Below are 20987 nucleotides of genomic sequence, written 5' to 3' on the forward strand. Positions count from 1 at the left end.
GGAGAGGGAATTAAGGTGGCTGCGGCAATGGGAAATGATGGTAGATGACTGTCACGGGGGCGTGCTGGGTGGAGAACACCGTGCTGACACCAGGGATGGACCAGCACACAGCCACACAGGACACACAGAACAGACTCAGCCTTTGCCCCTTATCTGCTCCCTTCTAAGCACTGAAACGTGCAGAGGTTTTGAAAGAAAAGCTTTTAGAAGTAGTTTGTAAAGCAAGTTTAACATTATTCTGCTTAGAAAGGGCTCTGCTCTGAAGGACGCAGAGAGCGTGCACCACGCAGTGCCCAGCGCTTACCTGTGTCATAGCGAACTACCAGGGAACTGGAATGATCCCCGGTCTTCAGCGGGTGAAACTCCACTGTTACTTGCATGGCATCACCGATCCCAAGAGTCCCGATGGAGGGATCCACAGAGAAGGGGCTGCAATGCAGAGACAGAGACACGTCAGGGCTACTGTGGGCGATTCGGGGACTATACTCCTTTTGCAGTCTACTCCACTTCAGCTCACTTGTGCAAGCAAGAAGCAAACAAGCCACAGTCAGCAGAAAAAAACAGAACATAGAGGGTCAGAAATGGCTCTACTGACTCTCACTTCTGAAGAGATCCAGCTCTCCGAACATCCTGTGGTGTCAAACGACCTCAGCTCCCCCATACTCTGCATCCCCTTCTCTGCAGGGAGGCTCAGGAGTCTGACCGCTAGCAATACAGCCAGAGGATGGGTTTTGAGGAGCACAGAGATGGTGAGAGCTATCTGCCTGCACAACTTGACACTGACTTCCTCAGGAATCTGTCTTTCCCTGCCACCTATAAACTCCACCTCAAGAGATGCAAATGTCAGGGCATTACCTGTCCCAGTGACACTGCAGCCTAGGAATCAGACAGGGAGGATAAGTGTCTTTCTGGAAGACCACAGAATAATTATGGTTTAAAGTGCAGAATTCATTTTTTTACCTTGAAAACATCCTAGTTTAGCCTAAGAAAGGGCACGTTTCATCGGCAGTACAATGAAAGCTGCTCTAAGAAAAGGAACAATCAGAAAAAGCTCAATAAGTGCAAAGGCAGATTAGAGCGATACAACAACATGGAAACAAGACACGGGAGGAGGATCCCATGCACAGCCTGAACCATTAAACCCCCGGCTACATGAAGTGCCATTACCAGGAGCACGTCAAGGCGAGTTTAACAGGAGGTTTTCTGGGTACTCACAAGCACTGCAATCTGGGACTCTGGGTTGTAATCCAAGCTCAATAACTGTTTGCTTGGCCCACCAGGCAAATTCTGTGCAATGCACTGGAAATAATTATGAAAATGTGTTGGGGTACTTTGGATTTAATATGAGCAATTATGATTTGTCACCGGGTAAATGGCTCTTGGCTGACAGACACAAAACTCAGTGCTTTAATGCAAAGGGACAAGTCAGGTGAAACATGCTTCTGCAGCTGGGCTTCGTGGCTCTTCTACAGCCCCACTTAGAAAACAAAAGTTATTGGTTTTAGTGCTTTGCTGGTGGTCAATTTGTCACCTTAAAAACATGTTCTGGAGAGTTTTACCATGATTAGAGAACGCAACACACACAAAAATACCGAGAACAACTGGAGCCATGCGCAAGCTGAACTTTGTTCATGTGAGTAGTGACAGCTGATGAAATTGCTGCAGTTTCTGCTCATTAAGGAGATATCGCTGCAATTAGGGGCCTGACCTGCTCCCATTACAACCAGCGAGAGCATTGCCACCGAAGCACGGGGCCTGCAACGTTTGTGTGCTGGACCTGAGACTCTGGAGAGAGAGGAGGGAAGACAAGGCACCACCAGCCTCAGAACTGGGCTGTTCTACACGGCCCTGCATCCGCACTGATGGTTATGCCAGGACTGCTGCAGGTCTCTGCCAGGGCTTGGGTGGGATCATTGCCTGGTGTGGGAAAGGCAGAGATTTGGGGGTTTTCCCTTTTTTTTTTTTCAGAAATGTTGCCAGAACAGAAAAGCTGCCAGTTAAGGGGGATCCCGGGCAACACTTCAGCACTACCTCCCATCCCATCACCTTCCTACTCCTTCCCCATGTCTACACACTCCTGCCCTCAGATGGATGGGATGGGATGGGAATAACACTCCTGAAGATATCTTCATCTCTTCAAATTATCAGAAGAAGAGGATCCAACCAAGTTCAGGACTCAGTTCTCAGGACTGAGAAATGGAGCACAAATCAGACACTGCATGTCCTACATCCCACCCCATGCTGTACCCACAAGACAACTCTCTTACTGCTGTAGCAGGAGCTCGTTATCCCTCACATGGACCTGGTTCTCCAAGACCCAAAGATGCAAGCTCCATGGTTAAACTTAACTCCCCTGAAGTTCAGTCACCGTCACTAAGCTGTTGTCTGCAGCCTACAGATAAGAAGAGATGCTAAGGAGACATCCCTGACACATTGTCATAGCCAAATGAAAACCATTGCCGAGAGATGACGCTAGCGGGATAGACGTTGGCTTTTTATCCATTAAGTGTGAGCTGCTCTTTAGGATAATTCTCATCCTGTTAGATCTACCCTTTTAATGAATCACTACTGCTCCTGAAAGACACAAAAGATAAGGTTTGGAGGTTTTTTAATAGCTCGTTTTCTTCTGACGTGCTTTTTAACTATGTCCATTTGTAGGTTTGCTTTGTTGTACGACATCTAAACTTTCACAAGTCCAGATCTCCCAATGGCACCTTGCAGCCTGCTACAGTCAAAGCATCCAAGACTCCATCTCTGTGCTGAGAAATCCTGTGTGGATCAGCATCTCGCAAGCTCTGTATTTCCCTCTTTCACTGCACCTAGGCTCTATTTTCACGTCCTTGGATGGTCTTTGCACGTCCTATGGTAACTGGCCAATCTCACGCCTCCAGGTAGCGTATGGGGACTACAGGGAGGGATGCAAGGGGGCTCGAGGCACTGTGCCTCGCAGGATAATTTCCTGAGCTTTCAGAGCTTGGTGGGGACATTCCTAAATGGATCTTATCTCGGACTGATCCCCTCTAGCCCCATAGCATGGCATAGCATGTCGTCAGCAATGTCAGGAAAAGGCAGTGCTGCACTGAGATCTGCTTCCAGACACCATTTTCAACTGGAATGTACTGGAATGACATTTATCTCTGTGAATGTCATGGAGCAGAAACTCATTATCCTGCCTTAACAATGCGACAACAGGAAGAGACTTTCTCTATTTCTACTGTCATTATTTTTTATTACCATGCTATGCAGTTAAGAGCTGGGTATGGACATGCAGAGGGAGGAGAGGCACAAAGCCAGACTGCATAATGGGGAGGGCTTTGGTGGTTTTCTCCCTTCAAGAAAAAGTGGTCAAAATGCAGCCATGCTTCTGGTAGAAACCATGGCAAGGGAGAGCTCCGAACAGGAACAGCAGAAGGATGCTGAATTGGCCCCATGGCTTCACTTAAGAGCTCTTCCCTGGAGGGAAATGCACAACAGAAAACATCAAAGCCTTTAGAGAAATGAGTAACAGGCAGGGAACGTCATCAGGAAGTGACCAGATGCAAGAGCTGCGCTCTCAGTACTGAGGGGAAAGGTTAGGATTGGAGATGGGCTGAGAAATGCACTGAAGGTGAAGGCAAACAGGTTATGCTTGGTGCCACAGAGAAGGAAATCCAGAGAAAAGCCGCAAGGAAACGTGATATGAGCAGCACGATGGACTAGGAAATGGTGGCATCTGCAGCTGACTTGTGAATGGGCGAGAGCCTGAATATGCTCAGGCCAGAAAACAGAAGTTTAAATTGTTTAGATAGAGAATAAAGGATACAGAGGTCACCTGATGGATCTAAGCTTAGACAGATCTCTCACTCCCTTCTACTCCACTAATCATCCTCCTCCTCCTCTCACGTGCAGTGGGTGTCTTTGGCCGACGCTGGTATGTAACCGTTTCAGAAGATACTCAGGATCAGGAGGTTGCAAGCTGGATCCCTACAGATTCGAGCACTCTCCAGGAAATCTGGGAGAGATAAAGCTCTAGAAGAAAAGGCCCCCAACCCATGCACCAGACACTTGCTGCATCTTTTGCCTGTGCCCTCATTAGCATGCTGCTTTGGGGCTGTGGTGCAGTTTTGAAGCCAGTGTCTGCTCAGCTCCACCTAAAAGCTCATTCCACTTAATATTTGGTCCCAGGGACCAGACCAAACCTACTGGAAAACAAAGTTCCTGGACCACACAGTGTTCTTGTCAGGGCCTCGATACCAATTGCTTTGATCTACGATCTCTAAAGGCACTTGCAAATAAAGACACAGCTGCTGGTAAATTCTTAAATGTCTCTCTCACCAGCTCACAGCTTGCCCATTTCTTAACACCCCGTTTGGTCTACAGGAACCGAGCTCCTAGAGCTGTCGCCTGCCACGCAGCATCTTACACAGCCCACGGGCAGCCAGGTTGCCTTCCTTCGTTTCAATCTAACAGAATCAGTCTTGCGAGACGCTCTGTTGGAGACACCCCTGCAGTACAAAACCTCGCTGCAGCACGCAGAGTTTTATCAAAGGTTGCGTCACGCTTAAACACTACAAGCAACAGCAAACCCCACGTGTCCTGCCCGTTTCCAGCTACGGCTGCAATACAGCAGCTCAGATGCTCTGGTTCCGTGTTGTTACCAACCCTGTTATCATGCAACAGTGTTTTGCACAAAGAAGACGAGCTCCTTTACCTCTCAGTGCTGATGCGGTAGCGAGCCTCCCGGTTCCCGATGTTACGAACCAGCAGAGTTTTCTGGGAGCTGTACTTGACTGGACAGACGGAGAAGTTCAGCTGGTCAGGGAAGTCCAGGATAGCTCGGGCACCGATAGCTCGGATTGGCACAATAAACTTTTCCCTTTCTGTGATGCAGGTGAGCTGGTAGAAATAATCCTGCAGGGAAAGAAACAATCTCAGCACAGTGCATTCAGTACCATCCCATGGCAGAAGAAAAACTGCTGTTTTCTGTGACTCTAACAGTAGCATCCAGCAATGTCAAAGGACTTTTTACCTTAGTGACCTTTCATTCCTGCAGCGTGACTTGAACAGGGCTGTTAACTTGCAAAGAAGAAACAATCCCACTGATTCACCTGCTTTCACAGCAAGCTGGCAGAACCAGACAAAATTATCTGATACTTTGATTTGGAGGCACCAAAATAGAGCAATTTCATGTAAGGGATTACAGCAGTAACAAGAACCCGCTTTGATCACCACCGCAGATGATCAAAGGCTCCACTAAGCACCCAGTTGTGCCACAGCACTAACTCCAATCCCAGCAACGCAGCGACCTCACTGACGCTGGCCAGGGGACGCTCAGGTGCATTTTCAAAAGGACTTTGCCACATGCATGACCAACACTCACTCTTCGGTGAAAGATTTAACAAGCTGGACACGGGAATTGTTTTAATGTCAGGTGAGTGCAGGGTAAGTGTGTATTTCCCACCCCTTCCCAGAGCATTATAGGGACAAGGCTGGGGACACACACCCTTGAAAAGCTATCTGATCTATCTCCCCACCCCAGAACTGGCTCAGCTCTACACCCAAACTCTTCTTGCAAGATGTCTGACAAGTACTTAAAAGCACTAACAATTCCACCCCTGCCCTCAGCAGCCTATTCCAGCTCTACCCTAGACTTGAGTTCTTCCTGTGTCTAATCTCAGTTTCCCTTTCCAGCTCACCTAGCCTCAGGGGACGTGGGAAATAGCTTTGCTTCCTCTCTGCTGCAGGGCTGATGCCTTGTTAGCATGCCTACCTGAGGCAGGTGGTAGCAGGAGCTGCAGATGGGAGACACTGGGACAGCCCTGCCAGAGCAAACTCAGCTGTGCTATTCCCCGGCACTGGCTTCTTCACAAAAGAGACAGACAGTCCCCCCAGCTGTCTGGCCTTCAGCAGTAGGAAGGCAAATCAAATCACCAAAATCATTTTACTGTAGGGAGGAGCAGATCCATCTCCAGATGGACGGTGTGGCATCGCAGGGCTGCAAGTATCCCCGTGCCCCCGCTGAAAGCACCGGTAAAACTGTTGCAGCAGGCCCAGGAGCCATTACCTCCAGCAGCTCTCTTAGCCATGAGTTGATGGAAGCTCTGCATCTTATCACTCGCTGTCCTGATCTTTTTTCCTCGGTGCTTTGAAGCCGTCTGATATTTTTATCATTGTTGAAGCAGCAAGCAGATAATTTGATTTAGGAATTGCACACAACAAACTCTCTTAACCAGAACAGATTCAGATTCCTCTGTGCTTGGGATTTCCTGCTCTCCCCACACCCGCCCCCTCCAAGTCTGGAAGGGCCCTAAGGCAGCCAGAGGAGGCACAGACACAGAGCTACTGCTTTAACACAACAACTAACACCCAGCGCTACCCACCAGCTGGGGTTTAAGGTTGCTGTAACAGATGCTGTCACAGCCAAGATGTGAAAAAGAATAAAGAAAGATCTTTCTCTCTAGACATATCAAATATTCACACTGGACCTTGCAGAAGGGCTTTTGCTTCTCGTATTTGGAAAGTAAAATACCAGGAAGGAAACTGCAGCAAACGACCTACAGAACTGAATATCACATTTCAGGAGAGCGCTTCATCTTCAGCAAGCCTTTCTGAATTAGCAATTTTGTACTCAATCCTGCAGCCTAAGCCATCTAAAATAAAAGGTACGGGCAGCCCATGTGAACTTAAAGCACCTACTATCTGGGTACTTCACATCCTGGACTGTTTAGATCCTCAGAAACTGCATTAGCAAATGAAGAATCCTATTTACTTTGTTGTTGTTGTTACTGTGGCCACACTACTGTAACAAAGGCACTGTAAATCCACTTGAAAGCTGCCTGCCTTGTTAAATCTTGGCATGCCATATTTACTTCTCTCTCCCAGATGCCAGGTTGACAGAGGATGATGCGAGGAGTTCAGATCAGCAGGGAGATAAAGAAAAAAGAAACTTCAACAGTTGGAATTATTTAAGGGAAATAATAGGAAACCATTTTCAAGTCACTGTCATTGCTAAGGACCAAGTGGATCCACAGCCATGTACAGAAGAGCCCAAGGAATAAATGCCTCCCCCAGGTGTAACCCCCCCAGAAGCAAGCACATGCCACCTTCCCAGCTCTGGGGCCGGGGAGGGGCACTGGGACTGCCTGCCCCGGGAAAGGGACTTCTCCAGGTACACAAGGGCAAGGCTAAAGCAACCAGGATTTGGCCACAGAGACAACCACGACCTTGAGAGAGCAAGTTGCCTCTCGCCATTCATGCACACGCACGTTGCGTGCCGAGCCCCCTCTCCAGGGACACCCTGGGACGCTGCATCCTGTACAAGGCCAGACTCAGCTCTTCAGAGTGCCCTGACCCTCCAGCCACACTCTGTGACCCACCAGAATGGGACCTTGCACCAAGCTGAACGCAGCCTCGGGCCAAACGGGGGGAAAGCCAAGGGAAGAGGGGTGCCAGGCAGAAGCTGGCTGCTCAGGCTGCTGTGAACCCACAGTCCCGTGAGCTTTTGCAAGCTGAATCACCTCCCTCGGGAGGAGATACAGGCTGCAGTTCTCCACTGCAGCACTGCCTTGCGTTACCAGCTCTGCTAGGCACTTGCTTACAGTCTGCGGGTACAGCTGGAACCAGTTTACAGCCTTGCTTTACTTTGCAACTGCAAACCCTTAGACGGTTTCAAACCAGGTTTCTAAATAAGCATGCCTGGGTGAGAGAGGGGTTGCACCACTTCCATGCTTTAAAGATTCTTTTTAGACCCACCAGGTTCAGCCTACAGATTTTCATGAAAATACAACTTCATCCTTCCTACAACTCCTCTCCCAGTTTCAAGGAAACACCTCTCACTGTACAATGGTTCCTCTTCTCTTATTCACCTTCCAGAAGCAATAAGTTACAAGCTCTGGCCTGCAAAGTATCACCACTGGCATTTGAATTCGCACCCAATGAAATTAAAGAACTGCTTGTGTCTCAGAGGTGTCATTTCAGGCTCTGCAAGCTCAGGCTAACATTAATTACTGTCACAGTGACAGCAACCCTAACTGCCCAGTACACCAGCAAACGAGGTGTCGGTTTGCTGCGTAACCAATCCTAAGTACTTCACTGAACTCCTTGCAGCAGACAACTGCGAAGAAGAGATCCTTGTAGCATGAGGTAACGTAGCAAGTCAAGCAGGGAAAGCTCCCTGCTGGAACCAGGGTATCATAAAGGCTGGCAAATAAGGGCCATGAAAAGAGAGGAGAGACTGGAGGGTGAAGACAGCTTCCATGAGAAGGGGTGGCCCTTCTCCTGCCTTCCTCAGCCACCAACTCACAGGAGGCTTTGAAATCGGTCACTTTGCTCCAGGTTCATTTTGCACAGGGCCATCTGCCTTGATTTTCTGCCCCTTTCCTCCCCGCAAAAGTCATCTTAAAAGTGTACTTGGAATAGCTTCTGTGTGCTACCAAACATCTAACAGCGCCCGACTGAAATTTAATTTCAGTAATGCAATAGCTCACCGGCCTGTCATATTTCATGTTAATGAGCATTAATTCAGTCTCCACTGAGCATCAGTAATGGATTTGGCAAACCTTACAGACTGAACTTGTATTGCTTGAATATATCGTATTGCTACAGCGAAAAGAGCGAGAGGACAAAACAGAATAAGCTGTGCTATGTATTTATATGCTCCTTGCTTCCTTCTTCCTTTAAGATAATCTATTAATAAGCCAAAGGACACACACAAAGGTATGTATTCCTGTCCATTGCCAGTCAGTTCCACAATGGTTTTCAATTAGGCAGAGACTGTCAGACCATAACGCAAGGACACCCGAACACAGGGTGGCACGAGAACACCCACACCGTGCAGCTGAAGCCCTAACACAGAAATGTGTACATCAGAAGCAGCAAGAGCAACTAGTTGGAAACGTTGCCCAACAGAAAAATTGGCATTTCTTATTTCTAAGGCAAGTGCCAATAAACAGAGACATGTCAGCTATTTATTTACTTTCTGACAGTCCAATCCTGTGGCACATTCCCAAATGACCGCAAGACAATAGGAAACTGCTCATTTTTCAAGCAAGCGCTCCATGGCACATGGCATTTCAGCCGCTAACAACTCACACGGTCCTTTGATTTAGGGCTTAGCCGCAATGTTACTCCCTTGAATCAGGAGTGACTTCGCTGAAGTCAGACTGACCCCGGGCAAGAACAGATTCAAACCAACTCCACAGCAGGAGGACTGCCCAGCCCTGGCAGAGGGGCTTGTACCTGCGTCCCAGCTCACTGGGTGATCCACCATCCCTGCAGATGATGGAGCAGCAGAGGGGCAGAGGCTGTTCAAAGGCAGCACTCGTAAGCCTTCCACAACTAACACACAGGTACTCTGCATGCAGGGCACTGCAAGCCCAACGCAGGTGGCTCTACAGAACCGTTTCCCAAAGCCTCTTTGCTAAGGGGTTTTCAAGGTGCCGTGCACCTCCTGACTGCGCTATTGACACATTTCCAGCTGAGCTACAGCACTCTGGTGCTTCGCTGGCCCACACTCCATCAAGTACGAGACAAAATCTTTGATTTGTACAAAATTCTGACTCTGCTGTATAAATCCCCACGTGCTCCTCGCTGAGCAGCACGCATCCCTCTGCCCATGCCCTGCACAACCCCCAGTGCAGCAGAAACCACCGGAGTGTCACTGAAGCTGTGCAGAGGACCTCTCGCTGGCAGAGCTCCCTGCTCCATACACTCGCCAGTTCAAGGGCAAGACAAGGGACAAAGTATTGGGCATCCTGTTCTTGAGGGTTCTCTCAAGAGAAGAGGTGCCAGCTGACAGTAACACGCATGACGACACAGCTACCCCGCAGGCTCTGGGTAACGTGTCTGCCCGCAGCTTGTACCTGCCCGTTTATTCCCGTACGTGCTCGTTCGGGCAGATGTCTCAAAGCCACCTGCAGCCCAACAACCTCCTGCCGAGTTAGGGACATCTAGAGCTCAGTGTGCCTGTGCCAGGCTGGCTCCCTGCCACCTGCACAGCCCTCCCTCTGCCCCAGCCTCGCAGCTGCATCGCAGACAGACAAGTGTCCTCAGGGACAGCACAGCTGCAAGGCTTGAAAACAGAGGGCATGGAAAAGCACCATCTTTGCTCCAGTCCAGGGTGAGGCAGGGAAGTGGCTGCCCGATGGGAAACAGAAAATCTCTCTGGATCTATTTGTTCCTCTAGTATTTTCCATAATAATTAAACCCCTACCATTGGGTAGAGAGATGACTAATCATCTTATCAACACCCCACCCTGCCATTTTCCTACTGTTCCACGTGCATCTTCCCTCGTGAACGCTCAAGGAAGCGCAGGGAGGGAAAGCACAGCCCGTCAGTCCCTGCTGCAGCAGCTAACAGCATCCTGCAGTGCCAAGAGGGGACCAGCTGCAGACTGCCCAACCACAGCCTGGAGCAGACCCCACAGCAGGCTGTGGGCTATAACCAGTGCGCAAAAACCGCGATGACTTCAGACATAATGTTCCGCTGTCTCGCTACTGTGTCCAACACGCTAGGCATTAAGGTGACTCCAGTTTCCAAGGGTGGCGGTCCCCACTCTGATCAGGCTCACTGCGGGTCTTCCAAATAACAGGTCACTTTTAAACAGGCCTCTGTATCTACCGTGAGTGGAGCAAACCCATAATCACACAGCACTGGACAGATACCAGAAACCAACACCTTGGGAGGCCGCCCCACCACAGACGGCAGACTCTCTTATCTCTGAAACCAGCAGACACGACATCAAATGTTCCATCACTGAAGGATAAAAATGGTCTGAAACACATAAGAGACTCCAGCCTATGAGAGCATAATCTTCACCATGGGGAAAGAGTTTCCCCGGTTCTAGATCCAGGGCAACCCCACTGGAACCAGGACAGTCCTCAAAACCCACACCAGATGAATCCAGCCCTGCAGGTTCAGCTTCCACTGAAGGCACCAACCTCTCCGGACCTCCAGTCTCACCTTGTTCTCCTCAGGGGTGAACTGGATTTGGAAAGTTGAACACATGCCAGGTGCTACCTTACAGCACACACCACCGGGGCTGGTCAACTTGAAGTAAGGCGATGTCTCCAAGACAACCTTCACCAGCCGAGGAACCTGCAGGAAAGACAGGAAACTGATTTTGCCACTCATATGGAAACATGAGGAGAAAATACCTGGCCATGCCCTGGGGACATCCCGCCTTAACCACCTTTCCAAAGCACTTCTAACTCTTGAGGTTGTCACAACCTGGGCTGGAAGCCCAGAGAGTCGCAAGGGTGATCCCCTCGGGTTAAATTAAGGTGAAACGACACCAAATGATCGGTTAAAATGTTTTACTTGCGGTAGAAAACAATTTAAACTTGGAGAAGGATAATAAGCAATGTGATCTCTTATAAATCTGTAGGAAAGGAAAGGAAAGGGAAAGGGAAAGGGAAAGGGAAAGGGAAAGGGAAAAGAAAGAAAAGAAAAGAAAAGAAAAGAAAAGAAAAGAAAAGAAAAGAAAAGAAAAGAAAAGAAAAGAAAAGAAAAGAAAAGAAAAGAAAAGAAAAGAAAAGAAAAGAAAAGAAAAGAAAAGAAAAGAAAAGAAAAGAAAAGAAAAGAAAAGAAAAGAAAAGAAAAGAAAAGAAAGAAAAGAAAAGAAAAGAAAAGAAAAGAAAAGAAAAGAAAAGAAAAGAAAAGAAAAGAAAAGAAAAGAAAAGAAAAGAAAAGAAAAGAAAAGAAAAGAAAAGAAAAGAAAAGAAAAGAAAAGAAAAGAAAAGAAAAGAAAGAAATAGAAAGGTGAGAAAGAGAGTCAAAGAAATCCGGATCAGCACCCCTGGATCCAGCGTTGTCTCAGGTCCGACCATCTTGGGCGGTGGGTGCACACACAGCAAAGTTTCAGTTCATCTTATCAGCTGATTAACATACTTCTGCTTCTGGGGCAGAAATGCTCACCTCTGGTCAGGCCTTGTCGCCTCTTCAACGGTGAAGGCACGAAGTCGTTAGCAAGGCAAGCATGGTGTCTGGCTTACACAACAGAGCCACACAGTACCGGGCTTACCCAGTGCAGCCAGGGATTAGCGGTCTTTGTGCTTGAGGGGAAACTGTCGGTTCCACTCAGTTTCCCCCCTCTGAGGCCCACATAAGGAGTTTGTCAATACAACTGCAAGGGAGTGGGGGGTGCAGCCTTCCATACACTCCTGCTCCCTCGGGTGACATTCCTTAGACTAATCACAAAGGCCACAGCTTGTCCTGCAGGTTTTCTCTGTCGATGAATGTTTGAGGCATCAATTCCTTCAGTTCCTTACAGAGGTACATGCACCTAATACACCAGGATGGAATCCATTCTGCCAGGGCAAAATAGCCCTAGGCCAGAGGCAGTAGGGCACCGCCCTGCTGTGAAGGAATCACTGAGCAGGTGAGACACCAGCAGTGCCTGAGATAATACCTGAATCAAGTCATCCACACATCAACCAGCCCAAAGAACCTGCGGGCTTCTGCCTGCACACCCCCAAGCAGTCATGACTCTGGAGGGGGATGAAATACCTGAAGGCAAAACAGTACCTGTTATACTGGGGGGAGGAAGAAATTCACTACTAACATACTGGGTTTGAGTGGGGCAGTCAAGCTGCAGTGCTACAGTCATGCAGGCAGAGCAGCAAGAGGAGGAGACCACAGACACTGTGGCCTTACTGGGAATAAAAGGAAACCTGAAGAGCAAAAGGAGGAACATAGGAAAGAGACAAGAAACAAGGAGATGGCTAAGGGAATTTAAAGGGGGCTGTAGAGAAGCAAGGGAGAAGCCCAATACACTACAAGGAAAGGCTGATGCAGAAGATGAGAGCAGTCAACTTGCCAAAATGATGGAAAGCCAGACAACCCCCCAGGCTGGGCCTATCAATTATGGCCTTAAGAGGCATTTTCTGCCTTGAGATACATGACCAGCACTGACTCACAGTGTGGTTTCATTATTAAAAGCCACTCTCGGCTCTCTGGAGGCTCTTGCTGTCTGGTGTCTGTAGCCAGGCAGCTGCCAGTGCAGGCAAGGCAGATTTCTGGGCATTCCTCCCCACACCCAGGAGTCCAGGCAGGCACCTTGCTGCAAGTTTCTGCCCTCTGGGATACCACAAGCACAGACACAGCAAATAGGTGTTTTCTAGCACACTGATATCAACCCCTGAGCACCAAAACTCATCTCAGAAAGTCTAAAACAGGCAATTTTGACTGACAGGCAGCTTCGCTGATAAACAACAAACCCACGTGAGGCTTGGGAAAAATGGAGGTTCATTCTTTGTAATAAATAGGAGGAGCATGTTTGTTCATCAACCTTGGTGTATGAGGAAGTAAAATTACAAAGTCGTTGTCTATCTATTAAACTTTAATCTCACCCTATAAGGCATAGAAGTATCTCATAGAGATGTCATTCCATAAGATCTTGCTGTCTGAAATACTGGAAAAATAGAATATGATACCCTGTGTGCATCCAAAATGATTTGGATCACTATAACCTATATTATAATAATATTAATGAATGTTTGAATATATACGGATAAACTATAAAGTGTGCTGTTTGCTTGGAACGATGTAACCAACAACCCCACCTAGAGCTGATAAAAAGCCCGCTGAAAGATGGAATCATGAGACTTTCAAAAGACCCAATAGGAAAAAGCTCGTGCCCTGACAATCCTACCAGAGCCCATCCGGACGAAGAAACCACAAGGCGCACAAACGCAGAACACACCCCTCAGAGAGACAAAGACACCGGAAGACGGAAGATATAAAAGGGAAAGCTTTCAGGAAGTAGGCGCGCGCCGTTGGTGGAGTTACACTCCGCGGCCGCCCAGCGCTGTTTTGCTTGTCGCCGCTTGCTAAATAAATAATTAAAATTTTGATTGGCTCTGACTCCCATATTGGGCAATTTGGGAATTAACCTATAACAAATTGGTGCCGTGACTCGGATAGAGGCAATCTGGTGGGAAGCCCCATACGGGGAGGCACGGCCCCGCTGAGTTCAGCGGCCCTGGCTGGGTGCTATCACATCACACCCTCTACCGACGAACTCCAGAACTCGGCAACAAGCAAAAGAACACCGGTAACCCCATAATCTTTGTGCACGAAGCCCCGGACGAAGACGCAGGGTTGCGTGAGTATAGGCCGGTTACCGTTCGGTTGGGGTTGGGTTTCCCGGAGCGTGGTGTGTGAGACGCCCAGCAGGGCGAAGCGAGTGCGGACCCCTCGGTAGTGCAGTTCCCATATCCCGCGAGGGACTGGGTCACGAAAAGGGGGAAAAGGAGTGTGTGAGTGTGTGAAGGCGCTCCGGAAGATGGGACAGAAGAAGAGCAAGCCTTCTGATCCCATGGGTGGTGTGGGACCCAAGGTGAGGTACCCCCAAATACCACCAGATATTCCTTTAGGCTTGATGATAAGTCATTGGGAAGATTACCCCTCTAGGTGGGGTAAAAACAAAGTAAAAATGATTTATTATTGTATGGAGGTTTGGGGAGGAAAACAAATCAGAGGTGACCTACGTGCCTACAAGTTGTGGTGGCAGCAGCTCTATTGATTGAGGAAACACACAAAATAACCTTTGGAAGTGAATTGAGAGTATTATCACCCCATAATATCAGGGGTGTGTTACAGCAAAAAGCAGAAAAAAGGATAACCGATGCTAGACTGGTAAAATATGAGGCAATCCTCATTACGTCCCCCCACCTGACCCTTGAAACAACATCGTTACAAAATCCAGCCCAATTTTTGTATGGAGAACCTAGTCAAAATCTTTTTCATGATTGCCTCCGTAACATCGAGGAGCAGACTAAGATAAGACCAGATTTGGAAGAAGAGGAATTAGGGAAAGGAGAAAAATTATTTGTAGATGGATCCTCTCGAGTGGTAGAAGGAAAAAGAAAAACAGGGTATGCCATAATTGATGGAAAAACTTTTAAGGTGATAGAATCAGGACCCTTGAATCCCAGCTGGTGAGCACAGGCATGCGAATGATATGCAGTATTAAAGGCTTTGCAATTACTAAAAGGAAAAGTGGGAACTATATACACCGATTCTAGATATGCCTTCGGAGCAGTACATACCTTTGGGAAAATATGGGAAGAGAGAGGCTTAATCAATTCTCGGGGGAAGGCCCTAGTACATCAGGAGTTAATATCACAAATTTTGCAAGCTATACGGGGGCCCAGCGAAATTGCGGTAGTACACGTAAAAGGACACCAGAGGGGGCTCAGTCCTTTAGTACGGGGGAATAACCTTGCTGATCAAGAGGCAAAGAGAGCAGCGCTATCAGCACTGCACTTGGATGATCCGATAGAGGCCAGACAGCGGTGTGTTAATTGTGGAGATAATTACCTCCCCTGTTATGCTTGCTGGGACGATTTCGGGGTAGACGGCATAGGATGTATATGTGAAAGACCAGGGTTTAAGTGGTGGTTTGTTTGTTTGTTTGTTTGTTTTTCATGGAAAACCCTATGAAATTTTAAGCTTTACAGTTCAAGAACAAGTAAAATTAAATCAAATGGGGATTAAACAGAAAGCTAGTGGAACATGGGAACTCCCGGACGGCCGAGAAGTTCTCCCAAAACCCATAGCTACCAAGATAATGCAGCAATTCCATAAAAACACTCATTGGGGAATTCAGGCATTAGTGGATCAATTTACAACTAAATACATGTTCATTGGGATATATGATATAACCAAACAAGTGATAGGGGAATGGTTTGTAAAAAGTAAATAAACACCAAATAAGAAAACAAATATATGGGGGGGCGAGAATTGGCTCATAGACCTTTCGCAAGAATACAAATAGACCTCACCGAATTACCAAAGGTGGGGAGGTATAAATACTTATTAGTAATTATAGATCATTTAACCCAATTCGTAGAAGCCTTTCCCACAGCCTGGGCCACAGCTCACACAGTAACAAGGATATTACTTGAAGAAATTATACCTCGGTATGGAGCAATAGAAGCAATAGACTCAGATAGGGGTCCACGCTTTGTATCCAGAGTAGCCAGAGAGACTTTGGCTGCCCTGGGTACACAGTGGCAGTACCACACTCCGTGGCACCCGCAGAGCTCAGGGAAAGTTGAACGTATGAACGGAGAAATAAAAAAAACAACTTACCAAATTAATGTTAGAAACCAAAATGTCATGGGTAAAGTGTCTCCCTTCAGCATTGTTAAATATCAGAACTCAGCCCCGAACCGATGTTGGCATTTCTCCCTTTGAAATGCTATATGGGATGCCCTATGATTTAGAAATGCCACCGGATCACCCCCAACTTGAAGAATTAAAGATAAAATCCTACCTGATACAGCTAATGGCAAGAGGAAAACAACTGCAGGCCCGGGGGATGGTAGTGCAAAGGCCTCCATTGGATGTGGCCATGCATCAAATCCAACCAGGAGATAAAGTACTGATCAAATCATGGAAAGAATCTTCCTTGATCCCCCCGTTGGGAAGGACCCTATGTTGCTCTTGTCACTACAGAAACTGCTGTTCGGACTGCTGAGAAGGGGTGGACACACGCAAGCCGGGTAAAGGGACCTATACAGGATTCGGCCTGGAAAGTGACCAGCCCTCCTGGGGATCTACGAGTCACCCTTCGGAAAACCTGAAAGAACTCTCTACACATTGTGAGATAAGAACCTACGAAGGACTCGATGAGTGAGACCCTGATATTTTGTCCAATTGAAACTTGTATTTGTTTTCCTTTTATATGCATAAAGTGTAAAGTGTAATGTATGTAAAGAAGGCTGGGGGATTCATAATGCACATGGAATAAATCTCCAGTCTAGTTGTAATCAGTGTTATCAATGAGAACGGAGATTAACTAATCAGTCCCTAAAAATTGGAGTAAAAACGGGAAAATAATTGAAGATTCTAAAACTTGGTGGAAAATATTTACTAAAGGGATAAATCCCGAAATAGAGTGCACTCACCCTAATTGGCCTACTGAATATCACCCACAGATCCTAAGGGTGATCTGTAGAAAGCAGATCCCCTGGGTCCCCTGTCATGGACTCGAGGTCAAAGCTAAAAACTGGGAGACCTATGTGTCCCGGAGTAGAGACAAACGTACCCCTGAAGAATACGGCTGCTGCCGAGAAGATGGAACACCCTGCTGCTCTAAGCAACAGAGTAGGCAGAGGAGGCAGAGACGTACCAAAGTGGGAAAAACTTTACTGCCCTACTCTGAGGAGAAAAGGGCCCCTGAGGGAGAAGGGCCAGACGAGAGTGCCAAACACCCCGATACAAAAGAGACTAAGAAAAACTACGCAAATCTATAGAATCCCGCCAGCCTTCTGTTGGAGCTATTGGATAGTCTGGCTAGGTGTATTAGCCACAATGAATACACCACCAGGGTGGGCTAGAACGACTAACCAATCCCACCAACCTTTTGAACATACCCTAACTAACCAAATTATATGGCCTTGGGCAGACGCTTATTATGGACATACAGGACGTATGGGTGCAGATTTGTATGGGACAGAGTTAGCAACCGCCATACTAAGCAATAACCTAACACTACAAACATATAAATGGGAGAATTCATCCCATACCTGGACAGCTAAAAAAGGAGATGAGATACAGATAGGCTGCAGAGTATTCAATGTAAGTGTGATAACAAGTCGGTACCCTTTGATTCAAACCGTCAGTCAACCCCCTTTGACTCAAATCGTTATCAGAGACAAGACAGAATCTAAAATAGCTCAAACCCGTTGTGAGTCGGAGGCCTGTTGGTATGCATTTACTGCAACCCAACCGGTGTCCATAGTTTGTTTGGGAGGGACCAGGTCAGGGGATCAAGCTATATCTTTCCGATTCCCACTGAACATACAGGAGGAAACTACAACTACTCCTGCTCATACTGTTCCAACACAACCAACGGTCGTGCTTAGCCCAAGAATCTTTGGAATTGGACCATATGCAATTAGAAATACAGGTCAGCAACAAATGCTGTTTAACCCAGCGTGGTCTCTCAAACAAGTTGAATTGCTGATGCAAAATAATGTTTCAAACATTCAGCCAGCCTGTTCACCTTTCCTAAAGACTTCTTACGAGGGATGGACAACCTGGCTGCAAAAACGAACTCCTCACACAAAAAGAATGCAGAGAGACCTAACCGGTGCTTTGGGAACAGGATTGGGAGTTTTCAATAGTATTGATTCGGAGGTGATAATGAACAAGTTGGCTACCTCAATTAGTGATTTAACTAATATACAACGGCCTTTGCGATCTTCCTTATTGGCTTTGGGGGCTAACCAGTGGCTGTTGTCAAATATATTACCAAAAGGGGAAAAGGTAAATATAAAGGATCATGAATTGATTACAGATGCACTCAGTGTGCTCCAAAATAACCTCTCTTTGGCTCTCAGCTGTATCCAGGCTCAAATATGGATGCAGTCGATAGTTGCCTCAATTATAAGAGAAGGTGAAGAAGGTATTCTTCCTACTGAAATTCAGAGAATAATTTGGGACAGTGCCACTGATTTTGAAAGGAGACTCCAATCCTGGTGGAACCTGGTAAACTTTACCTATGACCCCATCACAAACACAGCTACTACCTTTATACTCACTATTTACAATGCCACCGTATACCAAATTTATCCTATCATTGCATTAGGGCTGAATCACAACGGGACCATACTCTATCCTTCTGAGCATAGACTATGGGCCCGAAAGGTAAACGAAAAATGGCAAACTGTCAATCTGGAGTCTTGCATTGTACGGGAACAACAAGGATTCATTTGTGAAGGCAATGCAATTGAGGCACAAGATATTTGTTTAGATACCGAACAAAATATTTACCACTTTGAGGTCCATCCCAATGAAAGTCCTAAAACAGTACTCATATATATCGGCAAAGGTTGTGTATGTTTGAGGACGGTTTGTGAATTCTTAACCGTAGACAAGGTCATAGCAGAGACTAAAAATTATTCAAATCTCTGTGTTTGCAATTTCACAAAGATAATCAGATGTGACTTTTCCTATTTAGCCCCGGTCATGTCTCACCAACTCCTGCAATCCAATTATAGGTTAATACATAATTTACAACCTACACCCATTGGAATGAATCTCACTTTGGTTAAGCAGTTACTTCAACACAACGACTTAGTTGAGATTTTAGAGAAAGTTAGAGAAAACGGACAGAAAACTCTAATAACTGTTCATCACAATGTGGAGGAAATACACCGAGTCTTGGAAAGAGCAAAAAAGAATGCAGAACATGACTGGTGGGACACCCTTTTGGATGGTCACCTACTGCTACAGGCATCTTGAATAAGTTGTGTCACCCCATCGTGGTTCTCTTGATATTAATTTTGATCAGTTTGACTTTGTCAATAATATTATATGTCATAACTTGGAGAATGATGCAGCGGGTAACATATCTGATGTCTGTCACCCGTCCAATACTCATTAAAGCCAAAAACGACCAATTAGATGACGACTTTAAATTGAAAAAAACTCTCCTGTTAAGTCAACAAGAATTGCAATGATTTGATGAACAAAATGATAAAAAGAAAAATGGGGAATTGTGATAGACAGTAAATTGTTTGTTCATCAAATTCCATTAAAGATACCGGGAGCTCGTGACATGTTATTCCATGAACTATGTAAGCCTAAGCTTAGTCTTAACTATTACATTGTGTAACGACTGACTGCAAGTGCTTATCTAAGTTGAAATGCTGAAGCAGGGACTCCTATTGTGCAAAAGACTGAAAAGAGGGAGAAGGGGAAAAGGACAAAGGGGAGAAAGACAAAGGGGAGAAGGACAAAGGGGTAGAAGGGGTAGTGTCTGTACTCTGTAAGATATAAACAAAAGCTTTGTGAGCCACTCTCAGGAAAGCAGGAAATACGAGAAGCTGGTGACGTGAGGAAGACCCGGATGGAGCGACCCCCTAGCTGCAAAGTGCGCAGACGCAGGGTACACCTCTCAGAGAGACCCGATAACGGAAGGCGGAGGATATAAAAAAGACGGACCCTCGGGAAGTGAACGCGCGCCGTTGGTGGAGCAGGGACTCCCCGGCCGCCCAGCGCTGTTTTGCTTATTGCCGCTTGCTAAAATAAATAGTTGAAATTTAATTTGTCCTAACTTGCATCATTTTGGCAAGATAGTCTATAACATGAGGGACCACCCTGCGACTGTCTTTGCCAAAGGGTCTTCCATTTTCAACCATGTCCCTGTCAAAACCTGTTCCCTCAGAATATACTCTGACTTCTCTTGCTCTTCCCCCACCTGCAACATGCCCTGACAGCTTTTTTTGTCCGCTTGTTTGTTTTCCAACAAGACTGGTAGATTTGGAGGGGGGGTTAATTCACGTGCTCTCACGGACACTTCCCTCTGCCCGTCCTGCCCTCCTCTCACGTACACATCTTACTCTTCATTACAGAACAGTATCTTTAATTACACCTTTCTTTTTCTGAACATTCTCTGCTTCCAGCACACTTACTCTTACGTGTCAAGAGAAACCCTTGCACGTACAATGTTCTCTCCCAGAGCACTTTCCCACTCAGCTCCTTTCCTCCCTCCTGCCTTTTCCCACCAGCTGCTCTTGGCACATGACTCATTCAAGCAAACGTTTCCCCTGCCAAAATCCAAAAGGTCTCAATTTTCCTCTTTACAATGCAACAACATTGCTGGCATTTTTCAGCTTCTCCCTTCTCAACTTTCCTGGGAAATCTCAAAACGATCACAATTTTTTCAAGTAAAGGTGGAGACCTTCAAGAGAACATTACTCTGGATGTGCTGTGGTTCTCCGAAGGGAAAGCAGAGAGCCACCTTGCTTAGAAAAACCTGAGCAGAACTGCATTAAGTTTAGCAGGAGCCTAAAGTGGCACCTAAAGGCCTCCCACTGCTTCTGCTAAGTCAGTCCGTTTCCCCTGCTGCTTCAAAACACCCTTCCTGGAGTGCTAATGCCACTAACCATAACTCCCTCCAGCATGAAGTGGAGAAGGCTCAAGCCCTGGGCCTTGACAGTGAGCTGCACAGAGGCAGCTAAACAGGCTGTGAGAGGCAGAGGTGCCCTGCCAGAAA

The 20987-nt window shown here is 46.9% G+C and overlaps 1 protein-coding gene across 1 annotated transcript; it reads right to left on the reverse strand.

The window, feature by feature from the left end:
- Window positions 1-242: 242 nt before the first annotated feature.
- On the reverse strand, window positions 243-13638 carry LOC141936826 (hydrocephalus-inducing protein homolog). The gene is made up of 6 exons (XM_074854147.1): window positions 13629-13638; window positions 11894-11965; window positions 10940-11211; window positions 4691-4890; window positions 305-429; window positions 243-259 (listed from the first exon to the last, which is right to left on the reverse strand). The coding sequence occupies exons 1-6, from the start codon at window positions 13636-13638 to the stop codon at window positions 243-245; spliced, it is 696 nt and encodes a 231-aa protein (XP_074710248.1).
- Between the last annotated feature and the right edge of the window lie 7349 nt (window positions 13639-20987).

This window comes from Strix uralensis, chromosome 34 (genome assembly GCF_047716275.1).
Source record: "Strix uralensis isolate ZFMK-TIS-50842 chromosome 34, bStrUra1, whole genome shotgun sequence".
Taxonomy (NCBI): Eukaryota; Metazoa; Chordata; class Aves; order Strigiformes; family Strigidae; genus Strix; species Strix uralensis.

Bases quoted from the DNA above. Each gene is read 5' to 3' on its own strand.
- LOC141936826 (XM_074854147.1), bottom strand. The intron at 11,212-11,893 runs GTGAGCATTTCT...CTGGGCTTCCAG, and splicing joins GCGACAAGGCCTGACCAGAG to CCCAGGTTGTGACAACCTCA. The intron at 4,891-10,939 runs GTGAGACTGGAG...CTTTCCCTGCAG, and splicing joins TCACCCCTGAGGAGAACAAG to GATTATTTCTACCAGCTCAC.